Source organism: Coturnix japonica, chromosome 14 (genome assembly GCF_054131305.1).
Source record: "Coturnix japonica strain WE chromosome 14, WE-NBRP24, whole genome shotgun sequence".
Classification (NCBI taxonomy): Eukaryota; Metazoa; Chordata; class Aves; order Galliformes; family Phasianidae; genus Coturnix; species Coturnix japonica.
Window position 1 is genome coordinate 14,411,625 of NC_140676.1, and position 25,518 is coordinate 14,437,142.

Sequence of the window (25,518 nt, forward strand, 5' to 3'; positions counted from 1 at the left end):
GACAGGCCTAAGTCTTCAAAGGCTCTGCAGCATTAAACACCCTGCATTCCTGACTGAAGATACAGACCTGAGCTTATAGCTGTCTCAAGCCAAGTGTTTCACTCACTCACACAGCTCCTATAGCTTAGCAAGTGTATCACACCAGGAATTACAGCGTCACTTTTCCAACTCATGGCCTTATCTCTTTGATAAATTACATGCAATGTTCCCTTTTTGTCCTAGTATTTAATCTCAGCAGATCAATCTATGTGAATTATCTGTTACTTATCCTAATTTGCGTCCTTTAAAATGAATTTCTTACGCGCAGAATCAAGAGACATCTCTGCAGCTTACTCACTCAACATCAAGATGTTTTCCAAGCTGTGACCTATGCTAATCTAAAATATATGTAACACATATAATGAGAGACAGAAAGAAGTACATTACATCTTCCTATTTTCTGTGCTGCTGTGAGCTCTCAGACCTTCTACACATGGGTAACCAATGAATGTTATGTCAGTTCATCACTTAGTTCACAGAGATTCATGATTTTGAGCCTTTTGGCTCCAGCCAGTTCCAATAACTCTGTTTAAAACATCCTATTCTGATTACAGATGTAGCAGCTTTGTTCTGAAATACCTCAACACCTGCATTTTCTACAATCCAAAGTCACTGGAAAATAAAAAGCAGTTCTTTGGGTTTGTTTGTTTTTTTCCCCACCACAGACAACAGAAAAGTCTTCCTCCATCCCAGCTCTAACTATAGCACATCTCAGCCTCTTCTGATTAACCCAAACCTTTTACTAAATCAAACCCTCTAATATAAAGGATATAAAGTCACCTTAAGAAAACCCTGTAATCCTGAGTGCACTTGCATTATGAAAATTTGTTAGAAGCCCAGAAAAAAACAAACCAAAAACAGTCCTCATTTCATCCATCATTTGCAGTAACATTATGATTTAATCATGCCTCAGAACCACCACACGGTATAAACTCTTCTGCTTTCCTGCTTGTAAGAAGAAACTTGCTCCAACAAGTTGGAGCAGTAAAATCTAAAACACCCAAAAAGCTCCTGACATAATACTGGAAACAAGGAGGAAAAATTCAATTTGGAAAGAACTCAGACCCCCGACTGTTAGTTGAGATTCTAAAATGCCAACTGTTGCTTTATTGACCCGAGTACGTCATTATTAAATATATAAGCAGTAAATTCATTGCAGTGCTGCCTCAGAAACAAAACCTAATTACCTGCATAAACACAGCCTACAAGTGCACAAAGTAATTAATATTTCTCTGACAAAATCTTTCAAAAACTATTTCTCCAAAATATTTCCTCTTTTTCACAGCTTCACAATTCCTTTTTCAAAATTCCTTTTGCCATCACATTTAATTTGCAATAAATCAGCAGTTCTACTACTTTAAATAACCCGCTCTTCTGTAGGGAACTCAATTTGAAGAACATTGCATCAAAAAACCCTCTTGTAAGACAAGTGATCATTTTGCATCAGGTAACTCAACCTGCCTTAAGCACTGCAGTGATAAAACACATTTTACAAGTGTTCTTTCAATAACAGCAGCAGATTTCCATCCAACAACTACATTCTGTGTAAGCTCCAAAATATTCCCCGCAAGCCTTAGAGCTTGTTTTCCCTCTACAATAACACTGGGACTTGACCAGGAGGAGGTCTAACAAAGCCTGCAGAGTGGAGCTGGGACAAACCCTTTCCTCGCTGTTACAGCAGGAATTCACAAGCACTACGCTCTGTTAACACACCTGTCTATATTCCCTCCAACCAGCCCTGTGGAAGAGCAAAGCCTGATTTCTTTTCTATTAACCACTAAATAGCACCTTAAATAGATTCAGCGAGCACTTTCTTCATTAAGACAGTGAGAACGCAGAACCGGCCATAAACAAAGCCCTTCACATCACTGAAATAATTAAAAATATGAGAAACTTGAAAACATTCCCAAGCACAAGAAGTGTCAGTGTGAGAGGAAAAGGAGCAGCCGTACACTGCAGTGAATGGAAACATCTTTAGGAAAGTGGCATTCATGGTGCCATGAATTCTATTTGATTATCAGAAAACACAGTGAAAACACAAGGACTGTGTCACTGATAGCAGCTAAACCCCGAAGTGCTGATATGAATATAGCAAACAATTCGGTGCTGTGTTTAATTTTATGCTGACCATGAGAATGAACACCAGCTTTAAACCAGAGGCAGCACCTCGATCTTTCAGCATCTTCCTGTGAAAGAAGGAAGAAAATTCCTTTACAGTTATTGTCATTATTAATCCAATCTTTTGAGGGTTATTTATAAGAGACCTTTTGGGTTTGAAAATTCATAGTAAGATTAGAACGCAAGAAAATACTTTGGCTCCCTATGCCCAAAAGAGAGCAATTATAAAATCAGGGGTAATTATTCCAAAGAACACAGTCCATTTCAAGATAGAGAAAAAACACCGCAAGATGAAACTGAATTTTTGACAAGAAGGTTTATAGTCACGGAATGTAAATGTTTGGAGAGAGCAGGGCTCGCAATATACGGAGATATATACAATATACGGCTGGGGTTTCGTGTTCTCTTACTGCAGAACGCTGGCAGCTTTCTGTGAGCTCCCTCTGGCGGACAGCTGATGGAAGCACAACAAAGCGCCGTCACTATCTTGGAAGGAACTTTTTTGCTTAATAGGATGTAAATGTTGGCTTCATTGTTGACTGAAATACAATTAATGCATCTCACTTTCTCACCTGTAGAACAGCACGCGTTACTCCAATAGCAATGCACTGCAGTAATTTCTGCATCAATGATGTATTACAGCCCGGTACAGGCCTGACAGCTATTCCACAATTAGTAACTTGATCTGAATTGGACCACTGAACTCTTAGGCAAAGTCATCCAAAAGACAAGGAAGTAAATGATGACCAGAAAACAGCAAAGTCACCTTTATCTGTGTGACTGAAAAACCACATCGAGGAAACCTGTGGCCATCTTAGAAGCAGCACTGCACAGGTGTTCAAGCCCATTCTCACACACAGCCACCTTTCTTCAGCCCTAGTACAACACCTTCAGTGCAAAGTAGCTCTGGTAAGAAGTTATCAGGTCCAAACAAACTCTACTATGATTATTTGTTGTGCAGTCTGGGATACTGCAAGAAATTGTGCCAAAGAAGTGTAAAATACCCCTGGAAAATGTTGGTGGTTGTTACTGCAATGGAACACCAGTGAGCAAACACAACGAGCTGTATCAGCACCTGGCCCCACAAACATGAGCTCAGAGCCCTTCTTGTCCTTCTCACCCTTCTAGGAGAGCAATGAGCTATAGAAGCAAGTTCTAAGTATGTAATATTTTCCTTTTGAAGGTAAATATACCTTAAATGAAGCAATTGCCCCATTAGCAACTGCAAATCTCCTTGTCTGGTACCCCAGATAAGCCAGTAGAACAAATAAACCAATCAATGCCAGCAAAAAAACCCAACCAAAACAAAACCAACAGCATTACATGAAGAAAATAGAAAGCTTCTAGATCTCACAGAAGACTAATTTGGTTTCTAGTCCATATTTAGCTAATAATGGTCCTGGCCTTTGAGATCACACAGGTTTATTTAGCACTGCTTTGCTCCCAGAGAAAGACTGCCTGCAATTCTGGATGCCATGTAGCAGCCAGCAGTGCATGCTCGCCATCAAATTCCAGCCTCATTCCACTGACTGCAAAAATGCCTACCCTCTGATTTCTTTTACAAGGCCACATTCGAGCAAGCAAAGTTTATAGAGATGACTTACCTAATTAGATTCAAAGAGTGATTTGCTACCTCAGCACGGGTTTTTAGATGTACAAATCTAGCCAGAGAGACATTCTGTAAACAGGTGTGAACGACTCTGCTCCATCAGGCATTAAATTGGAGCTGCTCCTGAAAAATCCTATCCTTTATGCATTTAAGTTACCAATATTTTATCAGCGGCAGCATTTCACATTAAGTATTTCCTATGGTCTGCAGACAACGCTTTTGCAGCAGTATCTCTCACCTTTTAACGTCAAGCTGAAGCAGACAGCGGTGTGCTCCTCTTCTGGAAGGGTTCACCTGCAAGTCTCCTCAGCTCCCTGTAGGAGCAACAGGGCTGCAGGCCGGGGAATGTCTGAGACAGAAGGGTGGGTGCTTGCTGTTAGTTCTCCATTTCCAAAGGCAGAACAGCTGAGGAACGAGGCAGTTTCTCCAGCTGCAGCATCATCCTGCACACCTGAGGGCACAGGTGCAGCACTCAGTGTCTGAGGGAAACTTTAGCACGTTTTTCCCCACAACATTTGGATGTGTCCTTTGTACCACAGCAAAAAACAACACTGTCACAAGATGAGGAAGGGGCGGCCTAAGGGAGGGTTTGCAATTTGAATGCACCCAGCCCTTGTTTTACACAGACACAACGCATGGATGAGGCTTGAGTTTTGCTGTTACACTTAAGAAAACCATCACAAGAGTGGGCTGTGTTTCTCATTAAAAAAAGCATCATTCAATGGGAAAGGCTTTGAGGGATGAAGGTGATGTTTCAGCCATAAGTAATTTATTCTGGACAGGGAAAAACAACCCAAGTGCTGGCACAAGCCAAGTGTGCATCAATTGATCACCAGCTTTTCAGATTATAGAGGTCTGAGAGAGATGCATCTGTTTTATTTATGTTTTATTAGAAACATTACACAAAGAGGCATTCTCCACAAGCACGTTTAACCTTTATCTCTGGGGAATGTTAGTTTCTCTGGCTTCAGGCTGTTAGGAGCTTTGGCAGAGCCAAGCAGAGCGCTGCAGCTGGAAGCACGCTGCCAGCAGGTATAGAGGCAGGGCAGGGTATGCACGGCGGCTCGAGATTATCAAGGGTTACAGTAATATGAAGAGCAGGATAGGCATGTCTCCGCTATTCCATTTCCCCATCACAGCTTTCAGTCCTCTCCACCGCACAGGTTCAGCAGCGCCCTCTGGTAATCACCTTTTGTGTCTTGCTATAAAGGGGAAAAATGCAAAATACATGTTAGGAAACAGCGACAAAATATGAGGATGTATATGTTATATTCTAAACCTGTGGGACTGAACTGATTTTCACAGCCCGGAGGAAACTATCTAGACCAAGTTTTACTTGTGTGTGAATTGAGATGATTATCATTCTTACAACATACGTGCAAGGCCATAGGGAGATTTAATGCAAAAAAAAAGAAGAAAAGCAAGACAACAAAGGAAAGCTGAAGGACTTGATTCTGTTCCTTCTCACTGATCACCACAACAATCTTACAGCACATTCGCCGTTTTGAAAATTCACCTATAATTTCATATTGACATCTTACTATGGAAAAAGATTTGGACTGAAGGTTTTACTGCAGCTTCATCTAATGCAGATGTAAAGTGGGTAAAAGATCAGGTTTTAAACAGATGTGTGAGCTCATTTAATATACTTCCAATTAAATAAAACCGAACGTTTAATATTTCCTAATATCACAAAAATAACTCTTGATAAAAGTCTGTTCCTTAGGCACTGGAATGAAAGGAAGCAACAATTTAGAAGATCTATGTTAATTCAGCAATCCCAGAGCAATTCTTTTCTTTTGGTCTGCGGATAGAGGCAGGTGAATGGAATTGTTGTTTATATCACATCAACTAATTGGGCAAAGCTTGCCTATATAAGTCAGATGGCTGCCAGGAATTGTAGCAGTGGTAGACAACAAAGCAAAACATGTTTTCAGTTGTGTGTAGTAATGACCTACTGTTTTCATTGCAGCCTCTAAAATACCTCACATGAATTTTAATGGTGGAATTAATCCAAAGAAAAGGACTTGGAAGACCCGTACAACCAATATATACAGGATGCTGAGAAGTTACCTGGATGAAATAATAGAGGGATTTTCCATATTTCCTCTTGAATTCACTCTTAATTTTCAGCATGTCAACCTCACAGCGGGAGACCATAATCCTGATCAGGACCTTGTCACGGGTTCCCTTGCCCTGTGAGCACATTGACATTTACAACTTTAATAGATGCAACATGTAAAAGGATGCTGTCATCGGTGTGATGGACATACAGCAAACTACAGACAACTGAGTAACACCAGTAAAAGGTACAACGAATTAAATCTTCTAACCAAGGTCATTGTTGTGATCCAGGATTTTGATCACAAACGTACCTCTCTCACCAGTGATATTTGACTAACTTCTAGACACCAATCTAGCTACTTAGACTGGAAGCCACAGTTCTGGTTCTCCAGCAGGTCTTCATGTTAATGGTAATCACGTATTTCTCTTTCACAGCTTTTCTCAATAAAATGTTTTGAGGCAATTTTAGTTATTTATTTTTCCATTTCAATAAACAGATTTTCTGCAATCAGCTTGTGTCCACCTACAAGAGATGCATCTAACCTTGGTAATTATGATCAACTGATCTAATGAAGATAATTATTATATGACTCTCCCCTGTACTTCTATATATCAGATGCTTATTAATAGATAGCCTATGAGCTAAGCTATTAAAGAATGCTTGTGAATAATACAAAGCCATCGTTGTTTTATCCACATGCCATTTACACATCATATGAATAAAACCAATAAAACCATCTAAAGGATAAAAATCTAATGAAACAATGGTTAGAAGGTAATGAGTAGAATGCACAATCTCTCTTACCTTCATGGAATCATAGAGTCTGTCTGCAAAGTACAGCTGCTTGTTCTGAATGCACTGAACTGAAGAGAGAGAGATGATAGATGGGTAAACATTCTGCACATGGAAGAACAGAACACAGAATCTTGGAGCCCTTTAAAGGCACGGTATGCTGTCAAAATAAGGTATTCACCAAACGCTTCCCCAAAAAGTGGCAAAGAGAAATTGTTTCTACCTGTATTGTTATTTAGGAATTGTTTGGCTGCACTTGTGATCAAAGCACGAATGGTTGCAGTCTGAGAAACATTGCCCTCTGTTGCTAGTATAATTTCAGAAGGCAAACTTTCCTCCACACAATTCACTCTTGAGTCCATCTTTCAGTTTTATGAACAACCTTTTTTTCCTGAAAATGTTCATTGTATGCTAATAGGTGAGAAGTGTCCTTTTCAAGGTTGAGCTGTCTTGATTCTGCACTAGCCTTATTCAGCTTGGTTCTCCCTTAGCCTGAAATGGATTCTTCTCTTAAAGAACATCCTGTGAGACCTGGCAGCTTCCCATGTATTCTCATCTCATCCACAATAGCAGCCAGTCCAACCTTATTTCCCCACCTGACTTACCCTTAATTCAGAGAACTCAGAGCAAAATTAGCTCTTTTCTTAGCCTATGGTACCCTCCACAGCCTGTCCTTCCTCACACACACACTGCTTGCTTTCCAGCCTATCCATGTTGAATTATTAATGTGCACAGAGAGAGTTCCAGCCTTTTTTATATGGAGGAAACAAGCATTAAGCTTCAGTATTGGACAAAACTGAAACTAACATCAAAAGACATAACATGTGCATTTCTATGTTCAGTTGGAAAGCAAGATTTATATTTTGCAGAGGGGCAATATGGTTAATATATGGCTTCTAATATATGATACCTCTCAGAACCTGAAATACATAAGCAGATCCAATAATACCAGCCCTTCCAGTTTCCTTCTCCACTGGTACAGAGGAAGCTGGGCCTATTTTCATCACAGCACACTGCAAGAGCACTGAAAAGACACTATTTAAACACAGTCTTTATTTTATGGTAACTCACCAAGGTTAACGAAGGCATTCTCCAGATCTCCCTTAACTTCCTTCTTGATGCTCTCCAACATATCATATGGGCTGTAGCTCTTGTACCTTTCAAACACTGTTACAAGAAAGAAAGCAGATCCCATCAAAACCAAACTAGGAATGGTTAAAAGTAAAAAAAAAGAATAAAAAGCTAAAGGATCTTTCAAGATATTGTGCAGCCCTGTTTTCTAGATTTCTAACATTTTTCTTCTCAGTGTGCATGACATACCATTAAACACGTGCTGTTTACCATACCATGGTTGCACACGTGTAAAAATAAAGACATCTATACACATCCATGGATACTTAAAAAATTCTAGCAACTTGTGTGCTAATAACATTTCTTTGATTGCTTTTCAGACTTAGTTGAAAGCCGTGTGAAACAAAAGAGTTACTGCTTCTTACAGGAGATAAAATGCAAACCTGTCTTTTAAATTGTACCTTTCTGCAGATGTGGCACACTTCTTTCAGTCATAATGTTGATCCACTTGGGAACATCAGTTCCCTTTCTCTTGACACCAGCATCATAGAGCTCCTGGGTAAAGAGTGAAAATCACGAGTCACACAAAAAGCCATTTCAAACACAGACCATTTCCTTACTGAAAAACAGCACTACAGGAGCTGTGTCAGTGGGAGACACCCAAAAGGACACACATTTGGGACACTAGTGGGTAAGCATCCCATGAAAAATGGTATCAGAATTGCAAACAGCAGATACCTTGATATCATTCACATGTTGCTAAGCAAGAGAGATCTGAAATACACACATCTGCTTTCATAAACTCTTTTCCTTTTCACAGTATTTGCGTTCTGAATATCCCCCAAAGTTTAATCAACTTAAGACATGTAATGGCCATTACTAACACTTACCCTAGCATCTTGGTCAATCAGTTCATAATCAATCACAGAGGTATCTTCACATCTTTTGCCCTTCAAATGAGAATAGCAAGATTAAGAACTTTAATAGATTTCAAGCAATTTATTATATTTCTTTCACTAATCATAGTCACTATTTGCTACATGGGAATGTTTCCTGTCCGTTATGAGGATGCTATGAACAGTGGCACCATCAAAATACATTGCCCTTCAATTTTTATCTATTTATTTTTAAGTGAAAATACAAGAAAATTTAAAGGTGAATTAGAAATCCTGTTGTTTTCCTGGCAATCATCAGTGAACTCCCCATTGGGGGGGGGCATGTTAGGGAAAGTGGAAGAACTGGAACAGATCTACCTTGGCCAGGGCAACCATTAGCTTGCGGAAGTCACCAGATGTGTCTGATATAATGTCCTTTTCCAGTTCTGTTTTGTACACTAGAAAACAAAAAAATCTTTTTCATTTAAGGGCATCCCACAAATACCTGTTTACAAGCACAGTAGTTAATCACTGCATTTTATGCACATCAAAAAACAGCTACCATATAAAATTCCATAAAAGTTCCCATATAGAAGGGAAGGAAAACAAACACATGCTTGCATACAAAAGAAAGAACATTGCTATCAGCTACTCATGGGAGATCCCGTGCAATGAAAGCCTGTTGGCCAAATGTGGAACAATAACATGAAAGTCTGAGTATTGAAAAGAAGGGAATATTGCTTTAAGCTGAACCAGTGACTGCTTGTTTGCAAACCGCTGCACCGAGACCTCCACCATTCATGGATTTACAACTAGACAATTGCAATTACAAGTTTCATGCAAAAAGACAGAAACTGTTATTATAAAACAAAGGAACCCTGCATGGGATTCCAGTATGTGTCTCAACATCTTTGTTTTTCAAATGATCACATGCCACATTGCTACAAAATCACTTCTGTCTCCTGTTTGACAGCAATCTAATCTGCAGCAGCAACATTCTCTTTACTGATAGATTTTTTTTTTCCAGTATGCCTCATTAAGACCACATTGATTTTGCTTGTCCTTTTTGATTCAGCCAACACCTCAGCAGAACTGAGAACAGTCAAACCAACACTAAGGGGAACATAGCCAAGCAACTTCATGTACAAACATACTGCATCAAAACTTTCAAAATAAACTTACTTTCCCTATAGACTCTATTAATTTCATAAAGTTCCTGATTTGTCCGTGAGCAAATGATTTCGATAAGTGTGTCTTCGTCAGTTCCCAGGCCCTGGAATACATACACAGGTAAGTCAGATGCCAGAAATGCACAGACACACTTCAAAAGTTTCAAAATACGTTGCTGACATTGCATTATCTTTTCTCTAACAGTTTCCCAACCATTCAAGGACAATTTTTAATTTAAGAACTGTACCAAGATAAACTTAAGCTTGGGAGATGAGAATATCTGACTTACTAAGGGAACATAATACTTTATGCCTATGGCTACAATAAAGCAATAGCTCAGGATAGAGGCTGTAAATGATACACTCTATATGCATATGGCCATCCTAGACATACGAAATGTAAAACAATTGCAAAAAGAAAAAGAATCAGATTTTCAGCAAATTATGTATAGCGTATACTTAAACCAGAAGAGGGCAGCACCTGGTTGCTGGAGGAATGGATTTGGCCTCCAATTACAGGACTACTATCTCAGTACTGGCATTTTATTTTTTCTACTCATTTTTCACTGGACAAATTAATCCATCAGCTCTTTGTCTTGTTAAAGTTCCTGCAGATACGGTTTAATGCTTGTTCTTAATTATCAATCATCAACCTAATAAAGAAGCTGAAATGTAAGGGCTGATTATAAATACAGACTCCCAGCCATACACTTGCTTACACAAGCAAGAGCACTGGCGTAAGCACTGCTCCAAGTCTTGTTTCAGTGGCCAGCAGAGCAGATATTTCTAAACCAACCATTTATTCCACGCTTGCCTGTGACTGTAGGGGTCTGAACTCAGTAAGTTCAGTCACTGCTGTGCAGTTTCTTCACAATGGCTTTGATATCTCACCATCACATTCTCCTCCTCCTTATATTCTTTGCAGAGGCAGATCTGGTACAGGATGTTCTTTCAAAATTAGCAAAATGACCCAGTAAGTGGGAGCTGCTTTTTCCACCTACAAATGCCAGCCAAGGATTTAACAGCTCCAGCAAGCAGTTGCTCTTTTACACCTTTTTGTACTACAAACCTGTAGGTTATTTTTAAGAGCAGTAACGATAGCAGCAATCTGCCATAGCAGCCTATCAGTTATTCCTCACCGCACTTTTTCCCTAAGAAGAGCATTTAATTAACACTTCAAAAATCACACGGTTCCAGCATTTCTTTTGTTTCACACTCAGATGCTGAATGCTGTGTAGATGGATATGTAAACTGTGGTACAAAAACAAATAAAAACCACAAACAGTGGATATACTTGAAAACTGCAGCCTTGGATACAAAGACCAGATTCATTCTTAAGATAGGGACACCAGAATAACATTTATATTTCAAAGCTCATTTACCTTCATGGCAGCTTTCAGTTCAGAGGCATCATACTGTGATGGTGTCTTCAGCAAGCCCAAGATCACTGCCTCTAAATGACCTGACAGAGCAGACTTAAGTGCTGCAGAAAGTTCCTGTAAAATAAAGGAGACAAGATGGAAGAATAAAATTAAAGCTCGCTTCTGATCTCCAGAAAATTTAGCCTGTAGCACTCTAAGTCTCCAAGTCTGCCACAGTGTTTCTTACACAGCTGACAAGGAAAAGGAACACAAAGAGCTTTTGTTTTGTGAAAGCCTAAGTAAGAAGCTAGGGCAAATGGAGATTTTCTTCTCCTTTGAAAATAAGAAGAAATTCACCGGCGGCTGGCAAAGTGCTGCGGAGCATGACGCAGAGACATCCAAGTGACTCTGAGCAGCTCAGCTCCAGTCTTGAAGCACTGACACTTCATTAGATCTAATAAGCACCGATGGATCTGAGCCTGACTCCCTGCAGTCAGAGCTTCTCCATCAGACATTCAGAGATTTTCCTGTAGCACCACATCATTTGTGTTTTTCCCATCACTGCAGCCCTATGCTAACTGAGAAATTGGAAAACTGCATAGTTTTTCCACTGTAAAGGTCTAGCTCCTGAACAGCTGTCTGAAGGGAAACAACAATCCCTGAAAGCAGAAAAATTATCCCTAACTTCAAGAAAATAAGCAGAATTGTGTATCCTATGACTGTTGTTAAAACTGTCAGTCAATCCTGTAGGAAGAAACAGGCATGTTCACCTAACAGAATGCATGCAAATACACAGCAAATAAAGTCAGTGGAATTTCATCCTTTATGAGTTCAGATGTAACTTCAATAGAGGTAGCACCAGCTTTATTATGTTGCAAGCCATTACTGTCCTTAAGCTGAAGGTCAGTATGTAGCATACAGAAAAGAGCTCCTGCTTTTTATTTGTACAATTTGTGAGTTTGGGGACAGGGGAGAACTGCAGGAGAAAGTGACCTCAGCTAAACTGCAGACGTGTTTATACCAGGCAGATAAACGGCCAGGGCACTTAGTTTGCTTCCAAAGTCACCAACTCAATCCAGAACATTAATGTATGTGCTACAGAGAACACTGCATGTGCTTACTACACTGACTAATCAAGATAGTGAGCTCTGGACATCTATGCACTTTAGCCCAAGAGATATTCTAATACACTAACCCAAATTTGGATCCAAAGTTACACACACACACACAGTTTTGGTGAGACACAAATGCAGACTCCCCAGTAGTCAATGGTAGTTCCATTAATGTTGGTAATAGGGAAGGACTTCACAAATCAAACTGTTCCTCAAGATTATCAGTAGTTCCCATTAGCTCTAGCTCAACTCGCAGGAATGAGAAAGGATGTCAACCTGTGACTTTTTGTTATGATGAACTATTTCAACAACACAAAACAACCAGCTATATTGAGCAAAATGAGCAGACTAGTACAACACATTGCCAAAGAAACCCATGAGATACTTGCCCTGAAACACACACATTAGTTCAAGATATGTCTTTTTGTATTTCATTTCCTTCTCTCTTATCATTCAAATGCTTGGTGGTTCCTACTGCACATTTCCATTGTTTCTGTACTTGCTTATCCTTTGGCACTTGTTATACTTGACAAATTCAGTTTGCTCTTGGGTTGCAGCAAAGAAAAGAAGGTAAAGGAAGAGATAACATTTAGATGAAAGAAGCTGTAGATTTTCTTGACTGTGCAAATCTGTGGTCATGCAAAACATTTAGCAGAGCTCTGAGTGACACACTCCATTATAAGGGTCCAGCTTATATGGGAAACTCCCCCAGTGCTCACGAGAGAGTGACCGTCAGGGTGCAGACACGCGAACACATGCATATGTCCAACTGGTATGTGCTTCTGCATGTATGTGCCTGCATCAGCCATGCATAAAGCTGGTGATTTCCAAACTTTCGAATTACATTTGGATGTGCATTCTGGGCTGCTATTGGAGGACTACCGTTTGAGGTCTGGCAAACCTGAAAGAGATGTATTCATCATAATCCCAACTCTACACAAATTTCTTCTTCTATGTGGGTATAAAACTTAAATTATATTAAGACTCTCAACTTCAAAAGTCGAGAGAACATCTCTTGCCTTCCAGAAAGAGTCTTTGTGCAGACTGCTGCAAATACTTTACAGATTTCTTTCCATCAGTAGATGAGTGCACAAATTTCTGATAAGTTTAGCTCAGTATATAACTTTGTTCCAAGTCTACAGCACTTTCAGCACAACTGACTGCAGTCCTTTCTTATTTAAGCTACATTTGTGAACAGAATATTCTCCTTATGCTAAGGTGCCATACAATAAATGAATAAAAAAATACAAAGCCTCTCCTCTCCACTTCTGCCTTCAAATTGAGGCATTCCCTGACAGTGGCTTTTCACTAATGTGTCTAGTGGCCAGCTAGCTGCTATGTCCCCCATCGTGATCTCTGTAAGTGCTAGGAAATCTTCAACAGATGTGGACAAAGTAAATGCACCTGAGCTTCCAATGAAAAGGTAAGCTGAATAATACAATCTCATTTATTCAGTTAATTGTGAGATGTACAGGGCCTGAAAATCTTACTATCTACAAGAGAAATATTAAATAATTGTTATTTCTGTATGTTTTACTACCTTTTTGGTTCTCCTCTGATAGGCAAAGGCAATATCCTGCCTCTGTTCATTGCTGCGGTTCGTCAGGATGTTGATGATGGTAACTTCATCCACACCTACAAAGACGGAAGATAAAGAATTAAAGCAGATCTCTTATCTTTGTATTACTGTGTTCTCTGACACTCAAAACACAGCATATGCACAGACTGGAGCAGAGCTCAACTGCTCTAATATTATTAGTTGGGATGTGTAATGTCCTGGCCATGAAGACAGCCCCAGTTTTCAATGCAATGAAGATCTTTGTGTGCACATGCATGAACAGGCATCAACAAAGTCTCATCCATGATCTGCTTTGCTGCTTCTGTTTCCTGCTTCACTTGTGCTCAGTAATACTCTGCAAAGAAACCTGCTCAAGAAGAGATGCTTTAAAACTGACACAAACATGAACTAATTAAAACCCATCCTTTCATCTGAGTGTTTTCAGTTAAGGCTTCTTAATAAAGCAGCTATGTTTTCTAATTCACCTCCCGTCACTTAACTAATACTCTAGATATAAATAAGGGAAAGTAAAAGAGTACACTGTGTTCACTCAGAATGTAACAGGAGGGTTTGTTGTGGGTTGGTTTTTGTTGGCTTTTTGCACGCTGGTTTGGATTTTTTTGTCCTTATTTTTACACAGTGAATTGCAGGCCAGACTTTGAAGACAATAGGTGGTTCTAACATAGATGCTCTACCACGCCCAGAGTTTTGATTTGGGTATCTGTATTTACTACATCAAACACATCAAATGGCTTCTTTTACATTTGTATAAAATAATTCTTTAACAGAAACCAGAAAGTAAGGAATGGATCAGCAACAACTGGCAGGTCTCAGATCCACTCCAGAACCAATCTACACTTATATTCCTTACTAACAGAGGCAACCATAGCAGATATATGAGGGCTGCTCTGAAAGTAATGCCTCCTGTTCTACTGTGTTGGCTCATGAGATCAGAGGCGGATGTTGGTGGTGTGGCAGTAGAGGCTGAACCTTCCCACCAATACTCCATTTTGTTGCCATACAACAGATGGCAGCAGGAGGGCAGTCCAACAGAATGGTGTCTGACATGGAAGTGCAGACGAAGCAGAGGTTTGGAACTGAAATCCTCCAAGTGGGGAAAATATGGCACCTGTTGACATTCATTGACACTTGCTGAATGTGTATAGAGACCAAAGAGTGGATGTGAGCACAGCGGTGCTGTATTCCAGCAGTAGTACAGCAACTTGAAAGATGAGCCACATTTCAGACGGCCATGCAGATTTTTACGAGTGCAGCATGGAGGTTCTTGTTCATTGCTGGCAAAAATGCACAGCTAATAGTGGTGACAATGCCAAAAAAGAGTGTTCTGTAGCTCAGAGTTTGCTCCATCAAATAGTGTTGTTGTGCTCTTTGTTCTGGTTTTCATGGAAAGAAATAGGAAGCATTACTTTCAGAGTGACCTGCATACAACAAGACTTTTAGCCACAGAATATGCAACAAGGAGTCAAGTCCAAAATATTCAGACTTATTTCTCCCTCTTGCCAACATTTTTCGTGATGAAATACTGTCCTCTGTGACCTTAGCTCCTACTGAGGCAGACCTACATCTGTGTTCTTATTCGCACAAGCTCAGCCTGCAAACGACAAAGCTCTGGAAAGCATCACATGTCTTAGTTAGAAATTCTGGTTTGAAAACATGCTGACTGTACACTTAGCCATGATCCACTGCTAGTGTGTTTTAAAGTGTTCTTCTTTCGGAAATGAAAGCAAACTCTCCTAGTCTGGCAACAGCCATGCACACATACATACAAACACACACACACAGAACTTTTCAGCCCTTAAGCAGGCTACAGCATAGAGCCATCTCTTAAGGCGTTTTAATGAGTTTTAAATTTAAACCACACTTTGCAAATGACATTTTCAATTCTTATGACAATTGTGATAGATTAGCATCCCGCAAATGACCACATCCAAGTTTCTAATTCAAATGCTTTGAGGATGGAAACATGAGCTAATGCATTGCTCTGGCATTTCATGGAAAATGAGTGCTTGCCCTGCACGCTTGGGAATCATGCTGCATGGACAGGATGCTGACTCACATCTGCTGAGGCGGGGTGAAGCAGTTGAGCTGCTCAAACATTTTTCTTTGCTGTTCACTAAAATCTCTGGAAGTTTCAGGGTAGGCTTCATCAGTGTATTTCTATCGATGAGTAACAAGAATGGACATTGTTGCTCGCTTTAAAAAACATTAAAGAATTTTCTGCCAAACACAGTAAACTTTACTCCTCTCTTATAAAAAGACTTTTAATAGCAGACCATGAATTGATTAAAAACCAGAATTTAACCTACTTTAACGAGCATGCAAGAGTTGTTTCCAGTTAAATAAAAGAAATCCTGTGAATGGAATCCATGCTTATTAGGGAGGGGCAATTTCACATTTTGTAGCAAGTCAGACATGTGCTTTGTTGGCACTGACTTGGCATTTCTTCCTGATGAGAAACAGTTTGGCTTTTAAATTTCTCTGTCTCCTGAATTGTAGGCAACAGACTTGGCAGGTCCAGCTGGGCCCAGCTGTTGCTTCTCTGGTCTGGAGAAAGTCTGGAAAGCCTGGCACATCCTGTCTGTGTTTATAGGAGGACGAGGGTCAAGGATCATGCCCTAGGAGCACCAACAAGGTGCTACCACTCGGGAGCTGTAGTTCATGTTCCCTGTACACCTGCTTGTATCAGCATGCCAGGCTTTTCCACAGGACTGCGCCTCCCACACCCCATTTTGGTCTCCTATCAATCAGTGCAAGTGGTGGATACTGGCACAGACATGAGATGCCACCAGCCTACCTGGCTCTGGGAAGTGGGGAGCTCCCACATTGCCCTACTGCTGGAATACTGACAGATCATTTCAGAAACTAGATTCTGTTGTTTCTATAGAAACAATAATCTCTACAACAATGCAAGATGTACAAGCATTCCATTCAAAACACAGTAGAAAAGTGTTCAAACTATCCCTGTTCAGATGGAAGGAAGGAGAAGCATCCAATCCAATAATCCCTTAGAAACCAGTTGTTCAGAGCTTGGTCTCAAAGTGCTGCCACAGAAGCTGCCACTTCATTTCCAGTGGCAGAAAAAATAAATAAATAAATAAAAATTAGTGCAATTGGAAGTCCTAAAACAGGTAGCCAGATGAAGGACATTAACATGGTGGTTATCAGACACTGTACTTTTTATTTGCATGCTAGTATTCTAACTTAAAAAACAGAGTCAAAGCCAAAGCCCATGTTCCTCACCTTTGGTCTTGATGGCTGTTTCCAGGGCTGCAGCATCCCGGTCAGCATCAAAGTTTGAGTAAGCCTTAACTGTAGCATATGCACTTGGAGGGAGAGAATGCTAGGGGGGAAAACAAAGAAGGGAAGAGGGGGGGAAGAAAAAGCCCCAAAGTTAAATTATGTAAATGCAATCTGTTCTTGCTGCAGTTAATATGTGCTGCAATTTACTCACACTCTTAAATGCAATAACTACTATTGGGTATTTATGAAGATAGAATTCTGCTACCAAACTCTGCTACCCAGGTGTGCATTGTCCATAAGTCCACTCAGAGACATGCTTATTTTAAAAAAGAATCTGTACAAACTGATATCATACATGAGTGCAGCAAAAATCCAATGCATTCCAAATGTATTCACTAAATCCTTATTTTCTCAGGTTTGGTGCTTTCAGGCTAGAGAAGGAAATTGCTTACAAAAAGCTAATTCAGCAACAGTTTAAGCACCTGCAGCATTAAGTCTGAAATATTTCAGATTTGAAGCCAACTTTTTATTTCAGATTTCAAGGTACAATTATACAAATTAAAGATTGAATTAAAAAAAAGGAGGGGAGATGGAAGCTTAACAATTAACAAGTCAGAACAAGTTTCATGCTCTGTCTCACAGAATTTAGATGCAAGACCAAATCTTTTCAAACCTATGATTCCATAACGCATAAGCTATTTACCATCTCCTTCTCAAAGTCCATGCCTCAGATGACTTGGTTTAACCAGCATGAGGCTAACAAAGCGAAATGACATTTCAAAATTACCACTGCTAAGAATACGAGGACATTTAGGTACCAAGCCAACAGCTGGAATGCTTTGTAAGTTACCAGATTGTATCAGCTGTTCATGACTGTGCTTCCTGAGGATTATAGCTTCTAACAGGAGGTCAATAGTATACAAGTTGAAATCTTCTCAGCTGCTTTGCTGCAAGTATCAACGTCAGCTCACATCACCTCCCATGGGCAGGTTAAGCTAAACCATGGATTTTCACACCAGCAGCAGAGGAAGATGGTGAGTCCAATTCCAGACTTAAAACTGCAGCAGAGATACATAGTGACTAACATCTGAGGTTACCATGGCTGTTTCCCTCATGAACCAATGACTAAGCTTTTTGGTAAGGATCCCTGGAAACATTTGTTTCAGTCCCTAAATCCAACAGAAACCAGGGTTTATAAACAGTGCTAAGTTACCTTAATGTATCTGGAGGATCTTTTTACACCTGAATTGGTAAAATAAGTTTTAACTCAGAAATTCTAAGTGTTTTTTGTTTTTTTTTTTTTCTTGGTACATTTGATGCTGTCCTGTAGAGGTCACAGCATCTGGACCAGATTCCTCTGGCAGCAGCCACTGTACTTTCTTGTCTCAGAGAAATCTGGGTGCCTGAAGGATTCCAAAGCCCATCAGTACACACAGCCATGTGGCACTTCTGTTTAACCACTGCTGGATAACCTGATATATGCAACCTGGTGAGCTTCGCCAAAGTTGGATGTCTCTCATTCCACTTATTCTGAGTCATTTAGACAAAGTATTTTACTGCAAGACCATATCACACACGGAAAAAACACAGAGCAGCGTATTTGCTATCTGAGAGCTGTCTTGGGGCCAGTCAGAGCTCCCATGTGTCCCTCCACACAGTATGTAACCAGTTAGATTCAGCAGTCAAAAGACCCAGCAAGTGCCATGTACATACATACAGACAAGGCAGAGAAACCTTAGGCTGCTCCACCAGTAAATGGACTGTCTCTAAATCCAGCATCCACAAAGATGTTTGACTCTTTAAAGTGATTTTTATCACCAATACAGGGATCAGCTGGGACCGTTCTATACCATCAAGGTTAAAAAACTGTTTTGAGAAAAAGAGTGGCTGAATTTTTGTGTTTAACATTAGTTTACAAGCTGTATCGTTGCACAGGGGAACTGGGCAAATCGTTTATGTGAACTAGCTACTCAGCTCTGGCTTCCAGCTTAGGCCCTACAGAACAGACGTGTTCCATGTTATCTCTTAGACTCTATGGCAAAATCTGTGATGAAAATGCTGATGCAGCAGTACTCAGGTTTGACTTTTACCAATTACTCACAGAAGAAACAGATCTACCACTAACACAGTGCTAAAATATCCCAAAAGAAACTCCCCATGTAAACAGAAATTGACAAGAAATCTGAAGTTAACTACTTTTGCAGTACAAAATCAGCTTTGCTACTTACCTACAGTGCAGTACTCAGTTCTTGTCCATTGTGCTTTTGCAGAGATCATATATAATTAATTTCACAAGTAACTTATTTCACATGCAGCAAAAACAGCCAAAAAGTTTGCTTGTGTCATGTTCAGGTCTGCATTTATTGGCTGTAAAATTCACAATTGCAGTAAGCTTGTAAGCAGCCAATGAAATGATGCATAGATCAGATTCACTTCCTCTTCACTATCAACTGCAGAACCACAGTTTGATGACACAATATCTTCACAATGCACTGGTAACCTCACATCGATGTTGCAATACAAGAAATCAAAGTGTGGCTTTCCTGTATTTTGACAGAACTACTGAGCAAGTGGAGATGTGGTGCAAAATACGCAACCAACACCAGGATTCTGTAGGCTTTTCAAAATAGAACATGAATGACCAAACTAGGCAGCCAGTTTGCTCTCTGGTCTCCTCCATATGGCCTTTAGCACATGAATATTGCTCATGCTGCTGGTCAGTTGGTTGAGTTGTCATTAGATCTTGTCAGCTCACACAACTTCCCTATGGATGGTTTATGGCAGCTTTCTGGCTGAAAGCAGACCATTGCTAACTAAGCTTTTAGTCAAGATAAGATTAAGTAGAAGAAATGTGTGGAATCCTGTAAATTGTACAGCTCAGCACTACTGCTGGAAGAAAATCCTATAAAGGAAGATATTGCATGTAAGTAAAACAAACTTCTCTGGTTTGAATAATAATACTTACATCTCCTTCCAGGCTGAGCTTGCTTAAAATTTCATGGACAGTAGACATCTTGACAGGATCTGGAGGAGAGAAACAAGCAGACATGAACATATTTACAGTTACAGTCGCAAGCAATGCAGTCCTGAAGCACCGCATCACTGAAACCAACACAATCCAATGAGTCTGCTAATTGCAAGCAAGAAAGCTGATTTAAGTGTTTCCAAACCACAGTGCCATTAATAATACAAGTGAAAGGTGTTCATTCTGACCAGGGCCAGTCTGCATACACCCATTGGTAACATGGTCATTAGATGCTAGGTAACACAGACTCTGACAGCTACTGTAACACCTTGCAACATAAAATAGTATCACTTGGCCACTTCCCTGGAACTCACTACATCTTGCTAAGGTATGCAAAGAAAATTAGGGAAAAAAATAATAACCCTAAGACAAATTATTCACACTGTAAAACCAAAATCAATTTGATAAATGCACTTTACAGCACTGTGCTTTTTTTCAGCTCTGCTTTCTGGTCAGGGAGCTTTGCCAGTGCTGCAGTGCTGTATTGCTGAAAAGGACTCTCTGTTTGCCAAAGATTAGAAGCCAAAGGCTGTATGTAAATGACTTACTGTAGACCCTTAAACTCAGCTCACTAATTCTTCCACTCAGACTGCCCATCATATTTCCATATTGCAATTTACTTCAATGAGATAAATAATTTAAGAAATTAAATACATAAGTACTCTTCAATGCCAAACTCCAGCACGGCCTTTTAAAGATAGGCAGCAGAAACAGCAAGAAGCTGCTACCTGCTGTTGGCACAATGACACTGGTTAGAGATGGACGGCATATTCCAGCGTTGTGAAATTCTTCGTGTTTATGTTAATAAAATGAAGTGCCTAACAATGAGACCTTTGTACTCTGACAGCTTTACAACCGGTACCAGGGATGAGCAGTTCCAGTCCTTTAGCATTCCTTGTTACAAAGACCTACAAACCGCCAGTGAAAACAGAAGCAAAGTGATTGCAGTATAATCGTCCTCAAAGCTTTTCGCAAGACTCCTATTTCTAAGTCAATCAGAAACCACATTGAATTGGGCTTGTTGGAACAAAGCACTTGAACGGCTTCCAAGAACAGAACGATCACACCCTCACGTAGGGCTGGAGCTGGAAGGTTTGTGCCATCAGCACACAACAGTGCTATAGCAACCGGCCAATCCTCAGAAGCACCTTGGCAAAAGACAAAATGCATTTCTGCAAGAAACTGCAGAGAGAGCTTTAGTCAGAGCAAATGCATGGTTTGTCACACCCTGCTCTGTAATGCCATCGTACATGAGAACTGAATCTGATGCCGTTTGGACAAGTTCTGGTTGGGTTTGAGCATGTAAATAGAAAATACGTGCACTAACTTGTTCTTCCTCACACTGGAAACAATCAACATCTGCCCTCCTAATGTAAACTGACACTTTAAAACCTCAAGGCAAGTTTCTACAATTGGTTTTACTCCTAAAATCAAACTATGCAATTCTGAAGCACAATTATGTTATTCTACTCAAGGAGATGACTGTTTTGAGCCCAGACCCCCACCACTGCCAGCAATCTCCAACTTAAAGCCTACTCTTACATCACTGTCTCGTTCCCTCAGCTGTTTGGTGACAGCAGAGCATACATAGCACATAGCAGCAGCTCTGGATCTTGGTGGCCAGGGACAGTGCAGGTACACAAAGCTAGAGGAGAAAAACAAACAACACAACACCCACCGTGATTCATGGAGGAAAGATGTGCCAGGTACACACAAACAACATTGCTCAATAAGCAGAGCTATCATTTGAAGAAGACAGAAACTGGGCAAAGGGTGTTCCCATACCATGAGCCAAGGAAACGGCATCCCCAGAATGAGAGAATGGAAACTTTAACTCAGAACACATTTGTGTCAGGCCTCCAAACCAGGGCGAAGTCTGGCAACGGAGGGGACGCAGCAGGGAGGAGCTCTGTGTAAATGCCTCAGTGTAAATGAATTAGAGACTCAAAATCATTCATTGTATGCTGCTGGCTGCTGGCACCAATGGGTCAGGCCCTCTCCCTGCAGGGCGTGCTGTAAGGTTTAGCAGGACATCCAAAGGCACTATGCAGAGAAAGACTAGCTTTAAAGAAAAGGATCTTGGAAACCATTCAGCCACACCACCATAAACCTTCTTGAACTGCTCTATTCCACAGACACCGCTAACAGCCCAGGAGATGTACCATTCCAAGAAGATGCTGTGCATGCACATAAATAAGGGCCTTTATTTCTTGGAATTCAAGTTATTCAATTTCTGATGTTTTATGGGAAGAACTTTCCACCAATGGAAATGATTCCACGGTAATGCAAACCACACGCACTGGGGTTGCTTATCACAGGCAGCTGCTACAGAAGAACTGCAGAGGGATCAGTCAACAGAGGACCCAAAAGATCCTCTAACTCTCAACTTTCACACCAGGCTCAATAAATCCGTGTGCAGATATAGCATTTGACTATGAACATCAGAACAGCTAAGGTAAAAGGAACGAAGCCCACTATGAGCGAGATCCTGAGATCCCCGAGAGCATTTCGCTATTCCTGCAGCTGAAATAAAGGGCTCCGCTCCTCTGCAATCCGGCTCAGGCAGGAGGAAACGCACCAGGGTTGACTCAGGCGGGCAGCAGCCCCCAGAAGAACCTCCGCTGCGAGCCTGGCCGGAGCACCACGCCCGAACCGGGCGCTGCCGTCGTGGGCGGGGGAAACCCGGGGGGAGCCCGGCCCCGCCCCGTGCAAGGGCTGCGCCCTCGGGCTGCGGGGCGCCGGCAGCGCCCTGGGGCAGAGAAGGGCGGCTGCCCAGGGCTGAGCGCATCCCGCCGGACTGGGGGGCTTCCCCGAGGCCGCCTTCACCGCAGCTTCGCACGAACGCGGCCTTTAAGCGGCAAGCGAAGTTTCGGGGTGGAATTTACGGCCCCACCGCTACTCCTGCAGAACCGTTAGGCGCCTTCGCAGGAAGGCTTTTGGGGAAGCCCGACGTACGGGACGGTTCCTCTTACCCGGGCACTGCCGCACCCCCGGTCGCGGGGCACACGGGGCTCCCGGCTCAGCCCCGCCGACCCCGCGCGAAGCCGCCCACGGGACATCACCGAGCGGGCGAAGCCGCAGGAGAAGAGGAACGGGGCGGACGCACCCAACCACCGCCCCGCTCCTCTCCGCTGCCGGGCAGCGCCCGCTCCGCTCCGTTCCCCCCGCTGTACCCCCAGGCTCCCACCCTCCGGTCCTGCCCCGTTCCGTGCCGCGCTGGCAGCCCCGGGGCTCACCTGGCCGGGGCGGGCAAAGCGGCTCTAGCGGCGGCTCCGGCGGCGGCTGGGGCCGGCAGCGGCGCGGGAGGGGTTTTGTAGGGTCGGGCGGGCACTCCCCGCCCCGGAGCCCCCACCCGCGGCGCTGACTCACCCGGCCGCGCCCTCCGCGAGAGCAGAAAGGGCCAAGGGACGGGGTGGGCGAGGGCAGGGCAGGGGCGGTCGTTCCGCGCCTCGCGGGGCCGCAGCCGGCCCTGGGGCCGCCCTAAGGGCGCCGCCCGGAGCAGGGCAGGGCGCAGGGATCCCGCACCGCCCCCACGGCCCCCGTGCGGGCTGCCCCGGAGCAGCCCTACTGCGGCGGGTCAGGCTGGCAGGTAGGGCAGAACCGCTGCGGCACTGAGGCCCGACACGTCAGCTACAGCCAAATGCAGAGCCCCGCGCTGCCAGCGAGACGCAGCAAATCGGGCGGCCACAGCCCGGCCCACGCTCCATGCAGCTGCGGGGATACCCCATTAGGAGCAACATTATTGAATGAACAGCCTTCAGAGCTCAGCGTGTAAAGCCCGGAGTACAGGAAGTCTGAGCGCCGTGCACACGAGAAGCCAGGGAGAAACAACCTCTGCCCCAGGCTCACGGGTGCACAACTCGGCCCTAACGTAGTAAACCACACCCAGAAGAAGGGGGGCAACAAAGGAAACAAAGGAGAAAAAAAGCCTAAGTCATGCTACTCTAATGAGCGAAAATTAAACTGCCAAGGCACAGATGTGAGAGCGGTCAGAAAAAACAAGATACAGTTAAAAAAGAAAAAATACATTTCTAGAAAGCATTTGGCTTGGCTATAAGAACAACAGTGATAAGAGCAGGGGAGCACCAGAGACAGAACACGGGCTATGGGTCAAAGAAACCAGTAACTACTGGGATGAAGCAAGATGGGAGGTTCAGAAGGGAAGAGGCCTTATGCTGGGCTTTGAACACAGGGACAGAGCAAAGGAGTGGATGCACCAACCAGTCAGTGCAGAATGGGAATATCATGTTAAGAGTTCTGAGTAAAAGAACATGAGACACGGAGGACCACCATTGGAAAAGGCTCATTGTGGCACAGTGTTTTGTCAGAGCACATCACTGCAAGCACTGCATTCGCTTTGCTCAGGAGGTTTTTGCTTTTGGGGAGGCCACAGATCTGCTTTAAAAATTGATTCCTGGGCATCCCAGTTCCACCAGGCTGTCACCAGCAGTTCAACACACAATTCCCCCTCCTCTCAGGTTTCTTAGAAGAACCACTGGAGACTTGGCAAGGTGATTCACAGATGAAAGATACAGTCCTAGAAGTAACAGCCGCTCTGCTGCAATATTCACTGGGGGATTTAAATAGGGATGAGCAGCTGAGCAGATGCCAGACAGCCAATGTCCTTACTAATGGCTGCACAGTCCCTCAGGGATAGTTTGGGCGGTCAAACATTCTCAGAGCAAAGCAGCAGAAAAACATAAGCAGAACACCCTCAGCTAGAAAAAAGATTATTTCCACATAATAAACATATTGCCAACGTGCAGCACGTGTTGCATTATTGTATCAAATCTCCCAAGCCACATATTAACAAATCATCCAATCTCAAAAAGCACATAACTCTTAACAGAAGGCCCATTTACCTTTCTGTCCTGTACTGCAGCCTCTCCTAATGAGACTACTCGACTTCCTTAGAACACTGTTCTATTTTTAATCACTCAATACTTCTAAAAATAAGCTATACAGTACCATTAATTTCGGTTAACTAGATCATCACATGAACAGGTTGAAGAGACTCTGATAGCAGGTGAACATTTATTGGTCTAGCTACATATTAAGTACAGCACAAAAAGATTTTCCCACAATTCCAACAGCTTTGGAAAGAGCACGGACACATTGGCTGTAATACCCAGCTAAACAGTCAGTTATTCAATCATGGAATCACAGACTCACCTCAGCTTTAAACAGTCTCACATTCAGCAACTTGTCTGAACTTCCACAGGCTTCAGGGGCTGCTGCAGCGATTAAAAAAAACAACACAACAAAACAATAAGGAAAAAGAGTAACTGCATTTACATTCATGAAGATATGAACATTATATTTACATCACAATACATTACCTGAATTGGTCTCTGCTTATGTAGGTCAACTGACATCAGAGGTACTTGTACCAGCTGGAGAATCTAAGCAGTATGAAGAACAGAAAAGATATCAGTGTTTCTGGCCAGCAACCAACCACCTCCT

General features: G+C 42.2%; 2 protein-coding genes across 13 annotated transcripts in view; both read right to left on the minus strand.

Moving 5' to 3' along the window:
• Positions 1-4,635: 4,635 nt before the first annotated feature.
• ANXA2 (annexin A2) lies at positions 4,636-25,496 on the minus strand. Of its 4 annotated transcripts, none has more exons than XM_015872515.3 (14): positions 25,395-25,496; positions 25,228-25,286; positions 19,996-20,054; positions 17,031-17,130; positions 13,752-13,846; positions 11,121-11,234; positions 9,752-9,842; positions 8,948-9,027; positions 8,585-8,644; positions 8,156-8,249; positions 7,695-7,790; positions 6,636-6,694; positions 5,840-5,962; positions 4,636-4,968 (listed from the first exon to the last, which is right to left on the minus strand). In XM_015872515.3, exons 3-14 carry the CDS (start codon positions 20,041-20,043, stop codon positions 4,909-4,911), a joined length of 1,020 nt encoding a protein of 339 aa, XP_015728001.1. In that variant the 5' UTR covers positions 20,044-20,054; positions 25,228-25,286; positions 25,395-25,496; the 3' UTR covers positions 4,636-4,908. The 4 variants fall into 4 exon arrangements, with proteins under 4 accessions (XP_015728001.1, XP_015728000.1, XP_015727999.1 ...); XM_015872514.3 differs by having other exon boundaries at positions 25,228-25,289; XM_015872513.3 differs by lacking the exons at positions 25,228-25,286; positions 25,395-25,496 and adding an exon at positions 23,292-23,339.
• ICE2 (interactor of little elongation complex ELL subunit 2) overlaps positions 19,996-25,518 on the minus strand; it is a 37,064-nt gene continuing 31,541 nt past the window's right edge. For 3 of the 9 annotated variants that reach the window (XM_085515019.1, XM_085515026.1, XM_085515030.1), the window contains exons 16-18: positions 25,395-25,457; positions 25,228-25,289; positions 19,996-20,054 (exon numbers count right to left, since the gene is read on the minus strand). In XM_085515019.1, coding sequence (XP_085371145.1) covers positions 25,251-25,289; positions 25,395-25,457 — 102 coding nt within the window. In that variant the 3' untranslated portion in view covers positions 19,996-20,054; positions 25,228-25,250. Of the gene's footprint in view, positions 20,055-25,227; positions 25,290-25,394; positions 25,465-25,518 lie in introns of those variants that run through there. The other 6 variants (XR_014934195.1, XR_014934194.1, XR_014934190.1 and 3 more) reach the window with 5 other exon arrangements.